This window comes from Canis lupus, chromosome X (assembly GCF_011100685.1).
Source record: "Canis lupus familiaris isolate Mischka breed German Shepherd chromosome X, alternate assembly UU_Cfam_GSD_1.0, whole genome shotgun sequence".
Classification (NCBI taxonomy): domain Eukaryota; kingdom Metazoa; phylum Chordata; class Mammalia; order Carnivora; family Canidae; genus Canis; species Canis lupus.
In genome coordinates, this window is record NC_049260.1 from 101,692,371 (window position 1) to 101,713,940 (window position 21,570).

A 21,570-nucleotide genomic window follows, 5' to 3' on the forward strand; every position below is an offset into this window, starting at 1 on the left:
CAAGGAACAGTAAGTGGCAGGGGGCAATATTATCCTCATTAAACACATCAGAAAGCTGAGGCATGGAGACGGTAACTTGCCCAAAGTGGAATAAGTTAGTGACAAAACTGTCCCCAGACTTTCTTTTTTTTTCTTTTTTTTAAAGATTTTATTTATTTAATCATGAGAGACACAGAGAGAGAGAGGCACAGGCAGAGGGAGAAGCAGGCTCCATGCAGGGAGCCCGATGTGGGACTCGATCCAGGGTCCCCAGGATCAGGCCCTGGGCTGAGGGCAGCACTAAACCACTGAGCCACCGGGGTTGCCCTGTCCTCAGACTTTCTGATTCCCAGTCAACTCCTCACTGTATCATCATATCTAATCCCAAACTTGGCTGCATGTTGCAGCCCAGACTTGTAAGTGAACCTCAGAGTACTCATCATATCTAATCCCAAACTTGGCTGCATGTTGTAGCCCAGACCTGTAAGTGAACCTCAGAGTACCTGTGTCAGAATCCCCCAGGGGTCTTTGGACAAGTACAGATCCTTCCCCCTCCCCCTGCTCACCTCTGGCAATGGAATCACAGTCTTGGGGTGCAGGGCTTAGGATCCTGCATTTTATCAGCATCCCAGATTATTATAATGTGCACTGAAGTTTGCTGCATGTTTAATGGGACTCACTTAAAAAGGGAAGGAGTAGGATTTCCCCTCCCTGACACCAACCTCTAATATCAGTGTCCTTAGGGAAGAAATGCTTATTATCTTCAGTAACATAAACTGATTGAGTAACAAGTTCATTCTATTAAGAACTTTTCCTCTAAATGAAAACATTGCTGGGTTTGTATGTGGACCTCTTTGAGCTATAAAAGCATACTCTTTGGTCTTTTACCAAAGAAAATGAGGTGATGTGACAGCCATACTTTATCATTAGTATTAGTATTCATGTTGATCCTTTCAGCCTCACCAGAGCAGTGACTTTATCATCTAGCAAGGAGGGCTAGACCAGCGGGTAAGCTGCTGGCTCGTCTGAGAGTGATCTGTTCTGTTGCCATGGAATTGTTTTAGCTATGACTCAAATGGCAGATTAAAACACTTGAGTCCAGTCCCAGCATTCTTTCTTGGAACTATACTTGTTTCCCTAGAGCCCTCATGACTGGGTGTATTACCTCTATTTAAAAGAGAACCATTTTCTTCAGAAATTCACATCCTTACATTCTATTATTTTTATACTTTTTTTTTCTCTTACCACTATATTCTGTCTTTCAAATTTACTATTTCACCATTTAGGATATATTCTAAATGAAGTTTCCTTTTTTTCCCTACCCCCATCCCTCCATCCTAAACACCATTTTCCAGCTTTCTTTTTCCCAAATTTTAATTATGAAAGTGGCAAATATGCAGAAAAGTGGAAAATAACAGTACAATGAACTCCTATATGCCTTACATATATAGACGTGTATTTTTTTTCTTGCTATACTATTTGCAATGAAGTAGTGATAAGTTATTTCACTGGTGAACATGTTAGCCTGCCTCTCAAGAAAAAAGACAATTTCTGTATTATCACAATACCATTATTATGCCTAAGAAAACTAGCCACTCCATATTTCAATTTTTCCAGTTGTCCTAGGAATTTTTTGATAGCTTTTTGAAGCCAAAATCTCATCTGGATTCATGTAATACCTTTGGCGAGGTCTCTGCAGTCTCTTTTATTTATTTATTTATTTTTAAAGATTTTATTTATTTGAGAGAGAGAGAGAGCATGAGTGGGGGGAGGGCAGGGAGAGAAGCAGACTCCTCTCTGAGCAAGGAGCCTGACACGGGGCTCCATCCCAAGACCCCTAGATTGACCTGAGCTGAAGGCCGATGCTTCACCGACTGAGTCACCCAGATGCCACTCTGCAGTCTCTTTTAGAGTAAAACAGTTCTCATCTTTTATTTCTTTAATGACATTGACTTTTTAAGAGTCCAGAATAGTTGCCCAGTGAAGGATCCTGTTTCCTAACATTGCCTGTTTCCTCTTGGTAACTGTTTAAATTTAATCCTTTCATACTCCTTCCATCCGCTTTATTTCCTGTAAACTGGAAACTAGTTTTATTTTTGGTCAGAGTTGGCAGAGGCATTATGATACCCTTTATTGTAATTGTTCTGTATTAATTAGAGTGATTGGAAGGAGGCTCAACCAGTGTGAAAACGTTTCATTTCATTTGAAATATTATCAGATAATTCAATGTTTGACCATGAATAGGAAGTAGCCAAAATCCTTAATGGAGTTAGTAGAATGGATCTGTAGGAAGCACTTTTCTTTCCTTTTTTGTGCACAAATGATTGAAGGTTTAAAAAATAGAACCCTGATAATTTTTCATTATGAAATTGCTGAGTTCTTATTAAATTGTACGTTTGTGGTCATCATTGATTCTTTTAAACTAAGCTATTATCGGTAGGGTATAGGGTTCTGATTTTTTCCAAAGCCTGTCACATTTTAGTATTACTAAATTCTTGTATCTCATTGATGAGGAAGTTATCCATATTAGCATAGGGCAATAAACAAGAAATCAAAGATTATCTGTATGCCATTTATAATATCTTCTCACTCTGTTTTGACTTGATATTGACTTTCTGCAATGCTTTATTACATTTGTTCTTATTTGTTCCAAGACCTAAAATGATATTTCAGATACCATGAGATGATGCTATTAATAATGATACCTGTTATCCTTGATTGCATTATTCATTCTAAAATTTTGGTGAAACCAGAAATGAGTTCAGTGCCTATGTTGACTTTCCATGTACTGTTTGAGAAAGATTGTTATGTAACACCATCTTCCCACCAAATGTGGAGTGAAATAATTGGCATATGTCCTTTTCATTCTTCTTGTCCTTCTCAATGACAGTGACTTTGCCATTATTAGAATAGTTGGAATTAGCACAAGTGGTGAGCAGAGGAGAATTTGTTTGCAATTATCTTTATTCTTTTCCAGAATAAAGATTGATTTTTCTGGTTTGTTAACTAGCATATTAACCAGCACATAATCATCAATATTTATTCATTACACATTGAATACAAAGTATTATGGAGTTTATGTGGGTTCCTGGAATTTAGTGGTGATAAAAGTTTACTTATATATACAGTGTGGCTGAATTCTAAATCAAAGTTAATAGGGAATTTGGTTAAAGGTAATCTAAACATATAACTACTTTTACTGGCTAATGTCCAATGTGTTTGGTAAGTCAATATTTTGGAAAGGCATTTAGAATGAGAGTCGTGGAGCTTGTAATTTGTATTAACAATAGATTCCTGTGCTTGTTTACTCAAGCCTTATATGCTATAAAAGCTTATTGACCAGCTAATTTCTGTAACAATCAACCTCAGAACCAGCCTATTTTGGCTTTTTGAATATTTGTTTTATGTAACATTAACAACTAGAAACAAATTCAGCACATAAGAATAAAGTGGACTAGAAAAGTGATTTGGGGTTCATCATAGAAGTGTTTTGAGTCAAGTCCAAGTACTCAAGAAATATGTATTAACATATTGGGTGAGCAGGTTCTTCCAGGTATAAGGGACATAATGAATAAAGGCTAGGTGAAAGTAAAAAAGACCATGTTTGAAAAATTTTAAGATTTCCCTAGGAAGAGTGAAGATTAAGGAAAAAAAGAGTATGTGAGGCTGATTGGGTAGGTTAGGAGCAAGGGATAGAGAGTCTTGAAGTCAACAGATGAGTTTGTGCCAAATCCAGAGGCATCAACAACTATCAGAAGGCTTTTATGAGTAGTATGAGGTTGTAAATTGACATTTGAAGGAATAGTCTAGTGTTGCTTATAGATTGGACCTAATGGAGAGGCCAGGTTTGAATTTACCAGATCTGGTTAAAGGTTTTGCTGGTAGATACAGGAACAAAAAAAGAGGTTGAGGGATGGGTGGACAGACTATATTTGCTTGGAGACCTGTTTATTTCAAGATGATATCAAAGTTTGAAATAACAAAAATAACAGCTTGGTGATTAATTCGTCCCCAGTGATCTTTTCACTAAGTATTTACTTCATCTTACTGATCCAACCACTCATTTCTTATCCTGTTAGGTGTATGGTTTGTGTTTCTTCTCTTTATAGTTCACATGAACTAATCCTTTCTAGAACTTTGATATTCATTCAGTTTTCTGTTTTTTATTTTTAAATTTGAATCTGCCTCTAAATGACTCTTTTACATTATTTTAACTGCACTTACTACTGGCAAAATTTCTTATGGATGAATGTTGGAGTGAATAATGATTTGCAGTGCATTTGTAGCATACCTATGTTGCTCCACCAGGGAATCCTGAATTAGGTTCCCTTTTTGAATGTGATCAACACACAGCCTTTTGCAGAGTAGGCAAGTCAGTTGAGCTAAGTGATTATCAGCAACCTTAGGACTACCTTAGGAGTATGCTGTTTATTAGTGGAGGCTAAGTGGTGTTTTTATTTTCAGAATCCAGCCTACTGTTAAAAATAAATATTTACATCTACTATATGCCTGTAGCCAGAGAAGTAAACTCTCAATGTAAATGTGCTGCTCCTCCATCAGTATCTAATCAAAGTCCTTTTGATTCTTTTTTGTTTTCTTTTATCCATTCATTTAAAAAATATTATTTTCCCATCATTAAAGTGTTCTCCTTTTTGACCTACCTTGATAGCCTTTTAACAATTCCCTTTGACTCTATCACTACCCTTTCATTTTTCCTCTTCAGGGCTGTCAGACTGATCTTTCTGTAATACAGCTTTTGGGCCTATCACTTCCTTAAAGGTAGTGCGTGGCTCCCCCATGCCTACTAAATATAATCTGGATTGCTTTACCTGTCATTCAAGTTCCCCCAAAGTCTGACTTCAACATTCCTTTTCATATTTATTTCCCATTACTTATTTTAAAAGATTTTATTTATTTATTTATTTTTTTATTTGAGAGAGAGAGAGAGGGAGCAGAGGGAAGGGCAGAAACAGAGGGAGAAGCAGATTCCCCACTGAGTAGGGAGCCCAATGTGGGGCTTGACCCCAGGACCCTGAGATCATGACCTGAGCCGAAGACAAACGTTTAACTGACTGAGCCACTCAGGCACCTCTATTTCCCAATAGTTTTCTCAACATCCTCCCATGCTCCCTGCAGAATAGATGACCACTTTTCCCTACTCTCATCTTGGGATTTACCTTCTCTGAACCTTTATTTATTTTGGCCCCTTCCACTTGTAGTGTGCCCATCCCATCTCTACTCCTTTAAAATCCTATGAATCAAAAAATAAATAAATAAATAAATAAATAAATAAATAAATAAATAAAATCCTATGAATCTTTTAAAGGCTAGTTAGGTCCCATCTCTATTGTGAAAAGTCCCCTGATAGCCCCAGCTGAAAGCCATCTTCTTCCTTTGAACCCCAGTTTTGTTTGTTTTCCCTATTAGCCATTTACTGAGAACCCATATGTGTGAATTTTAACAATATCAGGCTATAAATTCTGAGACTTCTTACTCCAACTCAATTGCAAACCCGAGTCAGGGACCATATTGTTTCTTCTATATAGCCTCATTTTCATCCTCCACCCCAACACTCCCCAAAGGCATGCTTTGCACTACTAGTAGATGGCCACTGAAGAAAACTTCCTTGAGGGCCTGGTTTGATAGGTTAGTATATGAAAACTCTACCTAGTTTTATTCATCGTGTCATGTGGCATTTATTCATGGAAGGAAAAATAGAGAAGTCTGTTAGGCAAGCAGGTTCTACTATTTCTTTTTTTTAAGATTTTATTTATTTATTCATGAGAGACACAGAGAGAGAGAGGCAGAGACACAGGCAGAGGGAGAAGCAGGCTCCATGCAGGGAGCCTGACATGGGACTCGATTCCAGGTCTCCAGGATCAGGCCCTAGGCTGAAGGTGGCACTAAACTGCTGAGCCACCCAGGCTGCCTTCTACTATTTCTTAATAAGTAGTCCTAAATTTTAAAAAAGGTCATACTCCAAAATTGTGTTAAATTAGATGTTTGGTGCTCAGAATTTAACTTTTAAATTAAAAAATATTGTAATTACAATACTATAAATATTGTATACTTCATAAAGCAATATTACTCTGATTATTTTTATTTCATTTCCTATGTTATATATAAAAGTGTAAATAAACCTACAAGAGCCTATTTAATTCAAAATGTAATAATACTAAAAAATCTATCCACCATATATATAAGAGTCATTTATAGGAAATGCATTTAGCATTGCTATTTGAAACATGAGGGAACACACTCCTCCGCCTCCAGCCTCCTGCACATATTTCATAGTAAGATAGGACTTCTCCTTTTACTATCAGACCTGAGAAGTATGATTTATACTCAGGTTCTTGGTGGCCCATGGCAGAATTGGGAGGATTCCAGTTGGGAGTTGCTGGGGAGGTGATTGCATGCTATACTACCACTGCCCTACCATGCCTGGATTTTAGGCTGCTTCCTTGACCTTACAAAGTAGATATTATTCTCTCTGTTTTGGAAATGAAGAAGCTGAGACTTTACAAAGTTTAGTAACTTTCCTAATGTCTGTACAGAAGCAGAACAAAGATTTGTACCAGGTCTGTCTACCACCACTGCCTGTGCTCTCTCCTGCTAACCATGGTGCTTTGTTTCTCACTGTCTTTTTCAGTTTTTCCCTGCCTTTGTCCAGGAAACAGCCAGATTGTACTTTTTGAGTTGTCTAGGGGACTATAGTGGTAATTTCTGTAGTCTCAGACCTGAGTTCTGATCCTGATCCTGCCACTTAATGCCTAATAGTGTGACCTAGGGCAAACAGTTTCACCTCTCAGTGCCTCAGCTTCCTCATCTGTAAATGGGAATAATATTTACGTTACACACTTGTGCAGACTGAATAACACTGTATATGAGCACTTTACATGGTTTCCACTACATGGTATATGCTAAGTGATGTCAGTAGTTATTGTTGTGGTGGTTGTTACTGGATTTTAATAAGAGCACAAAAGACAGAGACCATTAAGAAGGTGCCTTCTTCCCTCTCCCTTGCTTCTCCTTTTCCCATTATACCATATATAACACAATAGGTGATAATGATGGGTATTCTGGTCTACAAAGGTCTGGAATGAAATAAATTTACATTTCAGTGGGGACTCCATATTTGGGGACTCTAGGGTCCTTTGAAGAGGTGAGTGGGTATGGGGCAAGGGCAAAGAGTGTGAGATACTGCTTAGGGGGCCAACTAGGGTGAGAGGAATTGCAGTAGAGAGGGGAGAAGCCAGTCGTCTCCTTTTGAATGGCCACTATCAGACTCACATTCGCCCATCAGGTGGCATTAGGATGAGGTAGGAAGCTACAGAGTGTAGCAGCACAGCCTGCCTCCAAGCAACATGGATCCGTCACTGGGCATTTGGCCAGGTCAGCTGGCAGCTGCCAAAGGACACAGAAGTCTAGGACTACACATGTATGTTTCTTGAGTAATAATCTCAATAAATAAACTGCATGAAAATTAATATGTACAATAGAGAACTTTGCAAATGAGAACATGTTGCGTTTTCAACAATAATGATTTACTTGAAAAATATAAAGCTGTTTAAAGTGGATGTATCTAGTAAGCTAGTGAGTTCTATTAATACTGATCTGTTTCTAATTCTGTAAATTCTAATAATTTTCTGTCTGTCAATGACTTTCTTTTCCTGCTCTGCTCTCAGGAAGAAGACAGCTTCCTAGAAAAGGTAATACAATTAATTGGTGGTTATGTGTTTCATGTGCCTGATTAAGACTTAACTGGTCCCTGGAATTTGTCCCTAGTCTTTCCTGTATCAGATACCTCTGACTCCATGAGAATCTACCAATGTCCTGCCAGCTGTTTTTAAGCGTGTCTGAAGTATGGAAAAGTATTTGTTGTACTGGTCATCATTGAGACCTAGTACATAAAAGCAATAGTACTCAAGGTTCCAGATTTGTATTTTTGAAATGAGAAGTAACTAAAGAGCTACTTTGATTTATCTGAAAGCTCATGAGGTGGAGGAGGGTACTGTTCAGCTGTCCTACATTTCCAATGATAGTAAAACCTGAAGTGGATTTCTGTTGCTTTAAGAGTAAGTTGGGGTTAGTGACCATATTGATTACCGAACGAATGCATAGATATATGGTTAAGAAATAGAACATAGAATTATCATGCTGAACGAGATCATAAGTGGTCATCTGTTCTAGCACTCTGCCTTCATACAGGGTAAGGTGTTTTCTCCATTCTAATAGACAAGATAACCAAGGCCCGAGAAGGTTGAAACACTCACTAAAGTCATACTGCTCCTGATATCAGAGGTGTGGGACAGAAGGGACTAGAACCCAGTTCTTCTGAATATCTAGTGAAGGAACCTAGTAAAGCACTCCTGCAGTGCTTGGCCACCTTCCATCTTCAAACTGGAGGGTGTCTGACTCCATACATGGCTCTCAAGTAGAGAAACGTGGGCTTGAGAAACGTTCTTAAAGCACTGTCATACTGTGTAATGTGATCTCCCCATTTTGGTGGAGTTTAATGCATTTTGATGGTGGGAATGATGTACTGTTTTCTGTATTAGTTATCAGCACTAAGGTTGCAAAGTGTGGGCTTATCAGGCACCAGATGTGTCTCATTAAAAGAAAACAAAGTGTGCCTGATTTCCCTTTGATAATTAGAGTTCAGGATAATTTGTGGACTTTTGAGAAAGTATTGTTTCTTGTGCATGATCTTTCTCTAGACTTCAGAGACACAAGTATGACATTTCGTATGATCACACATGAATTTGAAAATGGATAGTGGATGATGTATATAACCTACTGACATTTTATTAACCTTTTTAAACCACTAAGGATTGGGACGGTTCTGCTTCCCAGCCCTTCCTTGTTAATAGCAGGCCATGTTGTCTTTTCATCTCAGACAGTGACTTGTGTTGCTGTAATGCCTTAGTACAGGAAAAGCGCCAGTTGGATGTCAAATTTTTAAAAAAGTACATGAATCAGTGCTGAATAATTTATATGTGGTAAGTTTGGAGGCATCTGCTAAATCTATACATGTGTTTGGTTCAGAAAGTGAGCAGAGTGCATTATAGACAGTGCTTTGGTTCAGATACCATGTGGATGCCTGGATTTAACACTTGCAACTGGAAAGAAGTTAGTGGATGAGCCACTGATAGAAATTCTGGCAGCTATAGGGAACATGAATATCAAATGATAGAATCCCAGGGAAAGAAAGAGAGAAAGCAAAATGAATGTGAAGAAATGAGATTTGAAATGGTAATCAACTGTCATGCTCTTTTCCTTATTCTCTTAGAAAGGTACAGTGACTTTAAAAGGTCACCAGTGCTTATTGAAGAACATAATGTTAAGCAGAGCCCTCAGCTTGGCTCTAGTGTACAGTCTCTGGAAGTAGTGAAACACTTCTTTTCTTTCCCATGAAGCAACATGGCTGGGGTTTGGGATGGAATCTATAGAACTTCCTAAAGTTGAAAGTACACAATATATATATAACCTTAAGCTGGAAGTGGAGAAGTGAGGAAAATGAAAAACTGGGTCACCGTTTTCGACACTGGGATTTTTCTGTAGGCTGCCTTCATATGACTTTTAATTTGTTTCAGGCACCTTTTTGATATAATTTCTATTTGACTATATAAACTTAAGATAATTGAGTTTATTTCCCCAGCTATTTACAAGTTCAGATTTAGTCATTGTCACTTTTGGGTTTTTCCCTGAGATACTTTCAGGAGAATCTAACAGAGTAGAAAGATAATATGAAAGGGGTCACAGCCCTGAGAAATCTCTGCTGGGTTATTAATATAAAGAATAACTTCTGGACTCAGACCCTGAACTTCTCACAGTATTTCTGGCCCTTGGTATGCTGTATCTGGTTTACTAATTTTGAATCTTAATTGTTATGAGTTTTAGAGCCTTAAGATTAGGTCTTCTGTTGAGCCCAAAATATTTGCAAACGTAGGTATAATGTGGAGAATTGCCTTCAGTTTCTGAGGACCAGAGAGCCTTCACTTAAATCAGCAGTGAAAACTGTAATATTTGTGGTAAGACCTGACAGAATAGTAAGTTAAAAGTCAACTGAATCCTAAGTAGACGCTGCCCTCTCAGAGGATCATATAGTCCATTGTACTGGAATAGTCCCCAGATTTCGAGTGGCATGTGACCATGCTACTGCAGCACTGGTTCTCAGTATCACCCCTGAAAGGATTTACAACACACAGTGCATCCATGTGGTAAACAGAATGATCCCAGATGGAGTGCTTAACTATTAAGTGAAGCATTTGGAAGAGGAAGGCGATCTGCCTTAACTGTGACAATCGGTATCAAGTGCCTTCTGACCAGGGGTGTCTCCAGTAAGAAAAAAAGGAAAAAAAATCCTAAAAGATGAAGACCAAATTGTACCTACATAAGCAGAATATGAAGGAGATTAAATTACACACAAGTTTTTATTGAGACCGCTTTGATTCTCCTCCTTTTTTATCTATTAGGAGAAATCCCTTCTGCAGATGGTTCCCTTGGATGAAGGTGCCAGTGAAAGACCCCTTCAGGTCCCCAAGGAGATCTGGCTCCTGGTAGATCACTTATTCAAATATGCCTGTCACCAGGTAAGTAACTGTGGCCTGCCTTGCAACTTGGAAGGTGTGTGAATCCAGTGGGAAATAATAATACTTCATGTCAGTAATAGGGCTTATAACTTTCCCAAGCTACATTCACAGAGCAACACTATCAGGTTATCTGGCAGATGGAAGTATCCCTATTTTACAGATAGGAGAATTGAAGCCTGCAAACTAAGTGATTCAGCTAATACCACAGCCTAAGTGTAATGGTGGAGTGAGGCCCAAACTGAGCATGCCTGTTTCCTGGCTACGCACATTTTCCCCTGGACTACTGTGTACCTCAGTCTATAATGCCTGCTTTCAGTCTCACATAGACATTGAAGATTTTAAGTCCAAAGCAAACTTCAAGCCCACTTCTTTAATTTGATTTTCATTTTTTAATCCTATCTAAAATGCTAGCTTCCTCCAACCCAACTCCCCAGATAGAGAAATTCCTGGAACTAAATTGAAGGAAAATGTTTTCTTACCTACTGAAGAGTAATAGAACTTGAAAGCAAGGTTTGGTGTGGGCATGCCATTTATTCCTGCCCTAGCATTCCCTAGTATCAGTATCTGAGCATGATTCAGCTGTTTGGACTCTGCCTTCTACTTGTCAGGAAGCTAGAAGTGGGAACACCTCATCTCCCTAGACAGCTGGTCTTCTGCCATCTAAGGTATAGGGTAAAAGCTTTGAAGATCATTTTCTGGCTTGAAATAAAATTTCACGCGGATTTTACAGATGATAAATGGAAAAGATGCCATTGTCATACCTCCGTTCCTAATCACAAGTATGCATATTACCCTTCCATTTGCATCCTGCTACTCTTTCGATCCCTGGGTGGTCTTCAGAACTGTAGGGCCGATTATCTTGCCTTGTTCCATTCATTGTGACCTCTCTGGTAGGAGGACCTGTTCCAAACCCCTGGAATGCAGGAGGAGTTACAGCAGATCATTGATTGTCTGGATACTAGCATTCCCGAGACAATCCGTATCCTTTTTGACAAAGGCTTATTAGGAAGCCGGATAAATTCTTTACCAAACTTTCCTTTCCACCTGCATTTGAGTTTTGTGTTTCCGTCTTTACTTTCGTTCTGTCTTCTATTATAAGGTAATCATTGACTCTGCAGTTGTTTTTCAATTCCTTTTAGGAACTTTTGACTTCTCTCTGTATCAGACTCATACTGAAAGGAATCAAGGGGTAGGTAACAACGACTTTTAATAAACATGGAACATAGGACCCACAGCACTGGCACTGTTTTGCTTCAGGCCATTGATCACTCCTGCCACCACATGTGTTGTCACTAGGACACAGAAGAGGATGGGAAACATTGGTGACTAGTTTAAAGGACTGATCAAGTGTGAACATCATTCTATATGCCATATTCCCCTGATTCTCACACGTTGAGCCAAACCTCCCAAGAGGTTGATAAATTCTGTAACAGCTCAGCTGCATACCTGGACCACTAAAATATCAAACCCCAATTAGGATTAGTCTGCCCTGAATAATAGGAAGGAAACTGTCCCTGAGGGAGCTGGAGGAAGAAAGCAAATCGGGTCTCTGTGTGGTTTTTTTCCTGGAGCCACATTCCCTTGACTTAAGGTAACCCAGCTGGCAGTAATCACTCTGTGGCTGAAGCACTGCTCATTTTCCTGGAAGCCCTGCCAGAGCCTGTCATATGTTATGAGCTGTATCAGCGATGCCTTGACTCTGCTCAGGATCCCCAGAACTGCCGACAGGTGAGTTTTACTGTCCTGTGTGTCTGAGGCAAGTGCCCCCATAGAGAAATCAATTTAACAAGGCCAGGTGTATATCTAGCTGTGTGGTAGGGTGGATCTGAATCTGTTATTCATGACAGGACACCAGCATTGAGAGTTGGGACTTTTAAATTTTAGGTTGTGTTATTTCCTGTTATATTTGCCACACTTTTCTAGTTGGCCTATTGAATAGGGCAGATACCTCTGCTCTGGCATAGGATTGGTGAAGCTGATCATATATAGAATTCTGGCTGAATTACCAGAAAGGGTCAGTGATGCTTGTAAGCCTTTCTCCTTTTTGTCTTCTTGGTGTTTTTTGGTTTGGTTTGGCGGTTTTTTAGATTTTATTTATTTATTTGAGAGAGAGAGAGAGAGACCATGTGCACATGACTGATGGGGAAGGGCAGAAGGAGAGAGAGAGAGAAGCAGACCGCCTGCTGAGTGGGGAGCCTGCCACAGGGCTCTATCCCAGGACCCTGAGATCATGACCTGCGCCAAAGACAGATGCTTGCTTAACTGACTGAGCCACCCAGGCGCCCCCTTGGTGTTTTTTAAAGATTTTATTTCTACATAATCTACACCCAATGTGGGGCTCGAACCCACAACCCGGAGATCAGGAGTTGCACACTCCACTGACTGAGCCAACCAGGTGTCCCTTCTTGGTGTTTTTTTTTTTAAGATTTTAAAAATTTATTTATTCATGAGAGACACAGAGAGAGGCAGAGATATAGGTAGAGACTCGATCCCAGGACTAGACCTAACCCTAACTAGGACTAGATCTCAGGAATAGACCTGAGCCAAAAGCAGATGCTCAACAATTAAGCCACCCAGGCATCCTTGGTGTTTGTTTTTCTTTTATTTTTTTTAATTTTTAAAGATTTTTATTTATTCATGAGAGATACAGAGAAAGAGGGGCAGAGACAGGCTGAGGGAGAAGCAGGCTTCATGCAGAGAGCCCGATGTGGGACTCGATCCTGGGACCCCAGGATCACACCCTGAGCCGAAGGCAGACGCTCAACCGCTGAGCTACCCAGGTGTCCCGGTGTTTGTTTTTAATTCTGAAATAATTTTGATGCACAGTAGCTAAGAATACCTCTCAGTCAGACTAGTGAGTATTGGGAGGAGCTCCCATCTATGTTAAATGACATTGCAGAGAAAACCATTGAGCTTGGCAGATGCCATGGCTACCTGTCTGAGGAGACTGAAAAAGACCAGATTAATAGTAACCTGCTTGTAAGGTGGGATGTGTTTGTGTAAATGTGTGATGACCACATCACACATGTGAATATGGCCTGGTCTTTGAGTGGACAGGGGCCAAACAGTATGACCATTCTGACTTGGAAGTTATCATTTGGCATGTACTCTGTTAATCATGAGGAAATAAAAGAGAGTCGTGTCAGATAAATGGGGTCCTGTATGGGTTGAATTATAAAGTACTGTGGCAGCTATGAGCTCTTCTTACTCCCTTCTTTCACTTGTTCTCCTTACTGCCCACCCCCCTTTTCTTAAAAACAGGTGATTTCCCAGCTTCCAAGATGCCATAAAAATGTTTTCCATTACTTGATGGCATTCCTTCGAGAACTCTTAAAATTCTCTAAGTACAACAATGTCAGCGAAAACATGATCGGTAAGAGTACTTCATTAAAACGACAGCATGAGCAGGAGGGTGGGCTGGTTGGGACAGCCTTCCTGTCCAGGTGCATGGCCTACTGCCCTCATCCAGTGGTCCCCCAGTTCCCATTCCTGAAGTTTTGCATAGATTGTATCTGACAAAGGGTTTTCCCCTTTCCTTTTTCTCACCCTCTAGCTACTCTCTTCACTAGTCTTCTCCTAAGGCCTCCACCCAACCTTATGGCAAGACAGACTCCAAGTGACCGTCAGCGTGCTATCCAGTTTCTTCTGGGGTTTCTTGAGAGTGATGAAGACTAATAAGCCTTTTCCTCTTACTACTCTCCGAGATTCTAGAGGTGGAAAATCTTGGGCACTAAGTATTTCAGAATGAAATGAAAAGTCATGCCACGAGAAGGGTCAGTTGCAGAATTTTGAGGCTTTTGGCATGAAAAGGTTATTTCTAGTACAAGAGGAAGAGAGTTTCCTAATCCCTCCCTTACCATATCCTACACAGCAAAATACTTTTAGACTTATATTGCCAAGCCAAAGGTACCATATTTTGGTGGTTTTGTGTTCTCTCTTTATAAGGCAAAGAGATCTGTATTTACACTCCTTTATCTGGGGATGTGTTTGTTGCCCTCCTCCCCAGCTGTCATGATTGTCCTTAGCACCTAGGCCTAGATTCTGAGATGTTCCTATTCTAGGCCTACATGCACTACGTGCTGTAGCTCAGACTTGTCTGTAGTCCTTCGTCTAAAGCACTTTTGCCCGACCCCCTCCCATATCACCCCTTTGCACTCTACTCGACTAACTCTATTACATCGAAGGAAGTCTGAGTGAAGCTAGTAACTATTCAGATGTCCCCAACAGTGAGTTTACCATCTTCATGTGGTTGTGACATGGCATTTGTGCATTTCTACTACAGTGGCATTTGTATGTCTCTGTAACATTGGCCTTTTCATGGATCTGCACTGGGTGGAACCGTATTCTTTTGTCTCAGACCATGTTTACTAGCAGAACTTTAGAGATTACTAGAGATGACATCCCATTGATGTGAGAGAATCATGATCAGAGTGGAAGCACTTTGAGCATTTTAAAAGTGAGAATATTTATGTTTGACAGGTCTTGCTTTCTACCATCCCTTTCTGTTCTTATTCAAATTTCACGTGAGAACTAATACTAGTTGTCTGGAGGATCCATTCCCCACTTAGAAATCCACCTCCAGAGCAAAATCCACCTCCATCACAGTCAGAAAGGCAGTCTGGACCTCAGTTGGGCCTTTCTGGTGATTCTGCTTCTTCCCCCAGCAGGGTATTGTGGATAATCCTTAGAACACCCTCTCTGGTCTCCTGAAATACCAGGGGGTAGATGATGCCCCCTCCCTCATCAGGGCTGGCTCTGGGTTCTATGACCAGCTCCCCTTGGCTCCTAGTCACCTTACCCAGTGTTATATAAAAGAGACTGTGCAGTGGGACCAACGAAGCTCCTTTCTCTCCCACCCAAGACAACCCTCTGAGCTTTTCATTTACTCAAGTTCTGTGGGGCAGCATTCTTTTTTTAAATCATTCTGTGTGTTGGTCGGCAAACCAGCCACCAGCCATTGACTGCAAAACTGCCTGCTGCAGTTGGCTTCTTCCTGGGTTTCTTTCATTAAAACCACACTAAGTCAACTCGTTCTTGACTGTTAACATTAAATCCAAGGAGCCTAACATATGGACTCTGTGTCTGGTCTTGGGTATTGACTCCTGACTCCTCTAACATATTGAAGGAGAGGGCCAGGGGAAACACAACTGCTGAATGGTTCTTCGGTTCCCCCCATCTCTCGTAAGTTGAGTTCTGTGGGGGAAGAAAAGGTATGTATCCTGTGATATACTGGTTAAATCCTTTCCTGATTGGGAGTTCTAGAACGAAGAGTCTAGGTCTTAGTGCCAAATAGTTGCAGATCTGCTAGATCAGAACTTCGTTAATGGAAGATTATGAGAAGACTGCTTTTGCCATCTCCACTAGGCCAGAAATTGATCATAGAAGAGGCAGATTATAGAAGCAGGGGCAAGGTCATGACACAGAGACAGGGAGATGCCTGTCCCGGGCACATTGTCTAGTATGTTGCAACCTGGGACCTTTGGGTTGTCAAGGATAGGGTTGGTAGGGAATGTATGCAGCATCCTAGCTCTTTGTTCATAAAGCAAATGCATTAAATTTGTTTACTGCCTCTACATTTTTCCAGCTCTGGTCCTGGGATGTACACAGCATTAAGGGTTTGAGACAATCTCTAGGTAGGGGAGATAGAAATAGAGTAGATGTAAGAAGTCTGCTCCCCCACTGTGCCTACTCCATCACGCCAACCTCCAATTCCTGAGTAACTCTAATGTGCTATTTATTTCATAGCTCCTCTGAAGTAAGGAGTTCAGATCCATCTGATAGAGAAGAACTCTGCATCTATATTGTTTTAGGGAAGAAATGGTTTGAACCCATGTGGTGATATTGCATTAGTTTCCCTTTCACTGTTTTCTGATTCTTATTCTGTAATTGTTATATTTCCCAGAAATGTCTTGGTCACTAAGCAAAGCTGCTAGTGGGATTCTGTATTTTGTGTCATCTTTTTTATTATAATTTATTGCAATTTTTCTGAATAAATATATGTTGTGTGAAAAATAAGTGTGATCTTGGTAAGGAGGAACTGAGGGGGGAGGCTTATGTCACTGAGTCCCCCTTGACTGTAGTCCTCACAGATGCAACTATACTGTCATTTCCTGTCTTAACAATAAAATATAAGAATTCTCACTATATTTGCCCTTGGAGGGGAGAAGAAGCTACGTATTTTCAGAGGCTCAGAAAGAAGTCACATGTTTCCAGAGGCCAGCCCAGGATTCTTACTGTAACCCTGGGGATCCAGGCAACAAAATAACACTGTTAGGAAAAGAGATGTTGATTCTTTATGCATGCAAATGTCACACTGTGTCAGATCCATGATCATCCCACCCCCAGAAATCCGACAAACCCCAACATACACATCTTGAGAGGACCCAGTGTTCTTGCCAGTGTAGCCTTAGCAGTTTAGACATGCCCCCACAAAGAGCCTGTTTCCACAGGATTCATTTGACAACTTTTGAAAGCCAGTTTTGAACTTTTACTACCTCTTGAGGGGATGAAGTCCATAAATTCAGTACTTTTGGAGGGGTCTAATTTGAACTCTAGTATTTTAAGAGGAAACCCCTAATTTGAGCATGGTGCCTTTTATTCTGCTGCCGGTCTCCATTTTGGTTTATTTTTTTTTTTTTTTTTTTTTTTTTTTATGATAGTCACAGAGAGAGAAAGGGAGAGAGGCAGAGACATAGGGAGAGGGAGAGGCAGGCTCCATGCACCGGGAGCCTGATGTGGGATTCAATCCTGGGTCTCCAGGATCGTGCCCTGGGCCAAAGGCAGGCACCAAACCGCTGCGCCACCCAGGGATCCCTCCATTTTGGTTTAATTCCCTTTGAGGCCGAAGAGGCCTGAGCTAGAGCTTTCTTTGCAACCAGGGCCCTCTTCCAGTTCCGCCTAACTATGAGCTTGGCTCTGATGAATGTGCTGATTCAGTGTTGTCATGAACAGTTTTTTTAGCCCCACCCGAAGCCTTGGCAGAAGAAGGTGTTTCCTTGTGAGAGAGATTCCCCCCAGTGGATGGAGACTGACACCCAGCAGCTTTTACACAGAACAGGCAGTGTAGCAGAATAGCCTCAGTGATTACCTTTCCAGAGGTTACAAACGCCTCCGTGGCTGCTGCTACAGGACAACCACTAGGGTCTTCCAGACCGCAGGGCAAGTGGAAGCCCTTGCTCTTGGTGTATCCTAATAATTAAAAGCTATGCACTGCCAGAGTGGGATTACCAAGTGTTAGGGAGACAACCTTAGTGATGATCTAATCCAATCTCATTGTTCCTATGGGCAGTCAGGCTCAAGGGGGCAATGAGGGATTCAAGGTCACCTAGGTCAGGGACACAGCATGACAGAGTGGAAAAATCGAGTCTAAACTTTGGTGTTAGACCTAGTTCTTTTTTCCAACTTTTTGTTTCAAAATCTTTCAAACATGTAGAAAAGTCACAAGGGTAAAGTGAACACCCGGTACCCTTAACTCGCCACCTGTTAACATTTTGCCACCGTTCATCTCGGAGAGGCCTGATCTTCAGTCTGGATTCCGCCACTTCCTCGTGTGTGACCCCGCACCGGCTACCCTGTAGTTTCCTGGCCTATAAAATTGAACGGGCATAGTACCGCACTTGGATGACTTAACTACATCTCACTTCCCTCTTAAAAACTCCCCAGTGACTTCCCAGTGCCTTTAGAAGGAACTCCACACTTCCCATGGCCTAGCAAGCCCTGCATTACTAAATGAGAAAGAAACGAAGTGGCAGGCACAGTACCTGGCACGTAGTGGCTACTATGTAGATGTTAGCCTATGCCCTGTGCCCCTTAGCTCTTCCCTATATTTCATGGACTCTCTTGCGCTGCCAGAGGCTTTCTGGCTTTCATTTGATGTTAGCCTTGTCAACTAGACACCATCAGACCCCATGCTCAGCTTACTCCACTGCCATCCTTCCCCCAGCACAGACTCACCACCATGCCACCTTCTGCACTTCTCTGTTTTGCCCTTCTGCTGCACTTCTGTGTTTGGGGAGTAGGGGTGAGGTGTACATTGAAGGATGAATAATGAGATGCCATCACCAGCATGTAACACCTGGCTGTTGTTGAGCCCCAGGAACCACACCCCCTTTCTTGCCCATCCCCACCAGCAGGCTCCTTTTGCTCTTTCCTGTGCTTCTGTGCCTGGTTCCTAGCCCTTCTTTCCTCTCTCTGCCTTGTAGATAAATCCACTGCCTGCTAGTTTCCACCTTAGCTGCTCCTACCCGAATTGGTTCTTACCCAGCTGATGCTACTTACCTTCTCTTTCGCCTGTCCCGTGGAAGCTCCTCCCATCCCCTAGCTCCCCAAGTGGAGAAGAGGGGTTTGCCTTTTCTTTCAGTCACACTTTGAAGTGGTGGTTTTTCTGCCATTTAATAGCCTATCTTCAATTTAGATGAGTGATTTTCAACCCTGGCTACTCAGAATCATCTAGGGCATGTTTCTCAAAGTGCAGTCCCCAAATGAGAATTACCTGGAAACTGGTCTAAATCAGTGGTTCTTAACCCTGGCCACATGACGTAAGGTTTAAAAAAAAATACCAGTGCCTACACACCCTACCTTAGAGTGTTTGAATGCTCACCAGTAATGCTTGCCTGCCTCCACCACTATACTCTGACACTGTCCTTTCACTCCTTCCAATTAGCTAAGCTCTTCCCCCACCTCAGGGCCTTTGCACATGCTGTTTTCCTCTACCCAGAAACCACCTCTCTCGTGCACTTGGAATAGCTCAGCTTCCATCTTTGCCATGCCTAACAAAGTCACCACCACCCCTGGCACCTCCATCTCATTTTTTTTTTTTTTGCTCCCATTCCTGGGCTTCCTGGCATAGCCTGGTGACTGGCTGACTGCTCCTAGGGTTCATATATCATTCATTCCACAGTCCTCCTCTTCCTCTCTTACCCTTCATAGACTTGCACCTCAGGGATTGAGAGGCAAGAAATTGCTGTGTTTCTTTGCATAGGCTCCAACAGCGAGATTGCCTGAGTTCAAATCCCAGCTCTGCCACTTCTCGATGTCTAGCCTTGGACAAAAGTTAATTGACCTCTCTAGGCCTCAGTTACTACATCTTATTTATTTATTTGAGAGACAGAGCAGGGGCAAAGAGAGAGGGAGAGAGAAAATCCCAAGCAGACTCTAAGCACAGAGCCCAACTCAGGGCTCCATCTCACAACCCTGAGATCACGAACTGAGCTGAAATAAAGAGTCGGACAGGGGCGCCTGGGTGGCTCAGCGGTTGAGCGGCTGCCTTCAGCTCAGGGCGTTATCCCGGGATCAAGTCCCATGTCGGGCTCCCTGCATGGAGCCTGCTTCTCCCTCTGCCTGTGTCTCTGCCTCTCTCTCTGTATCTCTCATGAATAAATAAAATCTTTTAAAAAAATAATAAATAAAGAGTTGGACACTCAACCAACTGAGCCACCCAGGAGCCACAGTTACCACATCTTAAAATGGAAGTAATAATAGTACCTTTCCTCATAGGATCGTCATGAGATGGTATCAGCTAGTATGTTTCAAGGGCCGGGAACAGTGCCTGGTGTGTAAGTGCTAAACAAATGGCAGCGAGTATAATTATTCCAAAACCTTCCACTGGCCTCAGGCCCAGGCCTCTCTATCTCAGCCCTTTGGCTCTTAGGAGGTGGCCACACACTTTACTTTGTGGAAATCTCAAATCGGTAGAAGGAGCAGTCCTCAAAGCCCTGTTCTACAAATCAAAATGTCACAGCTTTACCTCATCCCTCTCCTTCCTGTCTGTGTCAGAAATAAGTGGTCTTCCTTCTTACCTAGGCTAATTCTTCCACTGTGCTTTTAGCCCATTTCTTCCCACCCTCAGTGGACTTGCTCCCATCATTTATCACTGCCACCACCCCACATTGCATCTTCAATATCAGCCATTCACTCAACTGGTATTTATCGAGGCCTCCTGTGTGACAGGCGCTGTTCACGGTGCTGATGATAGAGGTGCCACAGTGCTTTCACTAGGAGGGTGGGGTGGGGTGGGATAAGCAGACAGAAATAGTGCACAGGGTAACTAGAGAGCATGACAAACAGTCTGGAGAGAATAAAGTAGGGCAATGTGCCCAGCAAACAGACTCGGTCAGGGGAAGGTTGCTTTGAGGAGATGACGTTTGCTGAGACCTAAATTTCAGGAGGCCAGAATTTCCCATATCTTTATTTGAATGATGATCATACAGTATATATGCCCCTGCCTCCCCCTGAAAAGGCAGCTATACCAGATCTGGCAAAGAACATTCCTTAAAAAAAGAAAAAAGGATTCTATTTATTTACTCACGAGAGACACACAGAGAGAGAGGCAGAGACATAGGCAGAGAGAGAAGCAGGCTCCATGAAGGAAGCCCGATGCGGGACTCGATCCTGGAACTCCAGGATCACTCCCTGCGTCAAAGGCAGGTGCTCAACCGCTGAGCCACCCAGGTGTCCCAGGCAAAGAACATTCCAAGCAAAGGAAAGTGCAAATGCAAAGACCTTAAGGCACCAAAGCAGCTTGCTGGTTTAGGGAACAGCCAGGCAGAACCCAGGGGGCAGGGGTAGGGCTGCTGGACAAGAGGCCAATCAGGCCTGTGGAACCCGGGGAAGGAGGCTGCCTTTTATGCCACATGCAACAAGAAGCTGTGGATGACTTTACTTGGAAATGACATAATTTATGCTTCTCCTAATCTTAGTAATAGTCACTAATACCTACAGCTATCATTTACCCCAGACTCTGTAACTAATATATTGAACCTCACTTTCAGCCTTGACAACCACTTTATTAAGTACTACTTTCATCCCCCTTTCATAGGTGTATAAAACAGGCTCAGAGAGACTACTTAACTTGGTACTTGGTTAGTGGCCAACTAGACCATAACCCCAGACCAAAATTTGTGCTCTTTCATATAGCCAGCATCTCCCAAGTTGGAGTGGGGATAAAAATGGGAGTGCTCCTTGGACTCTCTCTTTAGGCTACACCCCAAGATTTCAGGTT

At 41.8% G+C, this 21,570-nt stretch overlaps 1 protein-coding gene across 4 annotated transcripts in view; it reads left to right on the forward strand.

Annotated features, from left to right (window-relative positions):
- OCRL (OCRL inositol polyphosphate-5-phosphatase) overlaps positions 1–16,583 on the forward strand; it is a 53,424-nt gene extending 36,841 nt beyond the window's left edge. For 3 of the 4 annotated variants that reach the window (XM_038588267.1, XM_038588264.1, XM_038588265.1), the window contains 6 exons: positions 7,665–7,688; positions 10,455–10,571; positions 11,466–11,550; positions 12,172–12,299; positions 13,833–13,944; positions 14,125–16,583. In XM_038588267.1, coding sequence (XP_038444195.1) covers positions 7,665–7,688; positions 10,455–10,571; positions 11,466–11,550; positions 12,172–12,299; positions 13,833–13,944; positions 14,125–14,246 — 588 coding nt within the window. In that variant the 3' untranslated portion in view covers positions 14,247–16,583. The remainder of the gene's footprint in view (positions 1–7,664; positions 7,689–10,454; positions 10,572–11,465; positions 11,551–12,171; positions 12,300–13,832; positions 13,945–14,124) is intronic. The other variant, XM_038588266.1, reaches the window with a different exon arrangement.
- Positions 16,584–21,570: the final 4,987 nt, after the last annotated feature.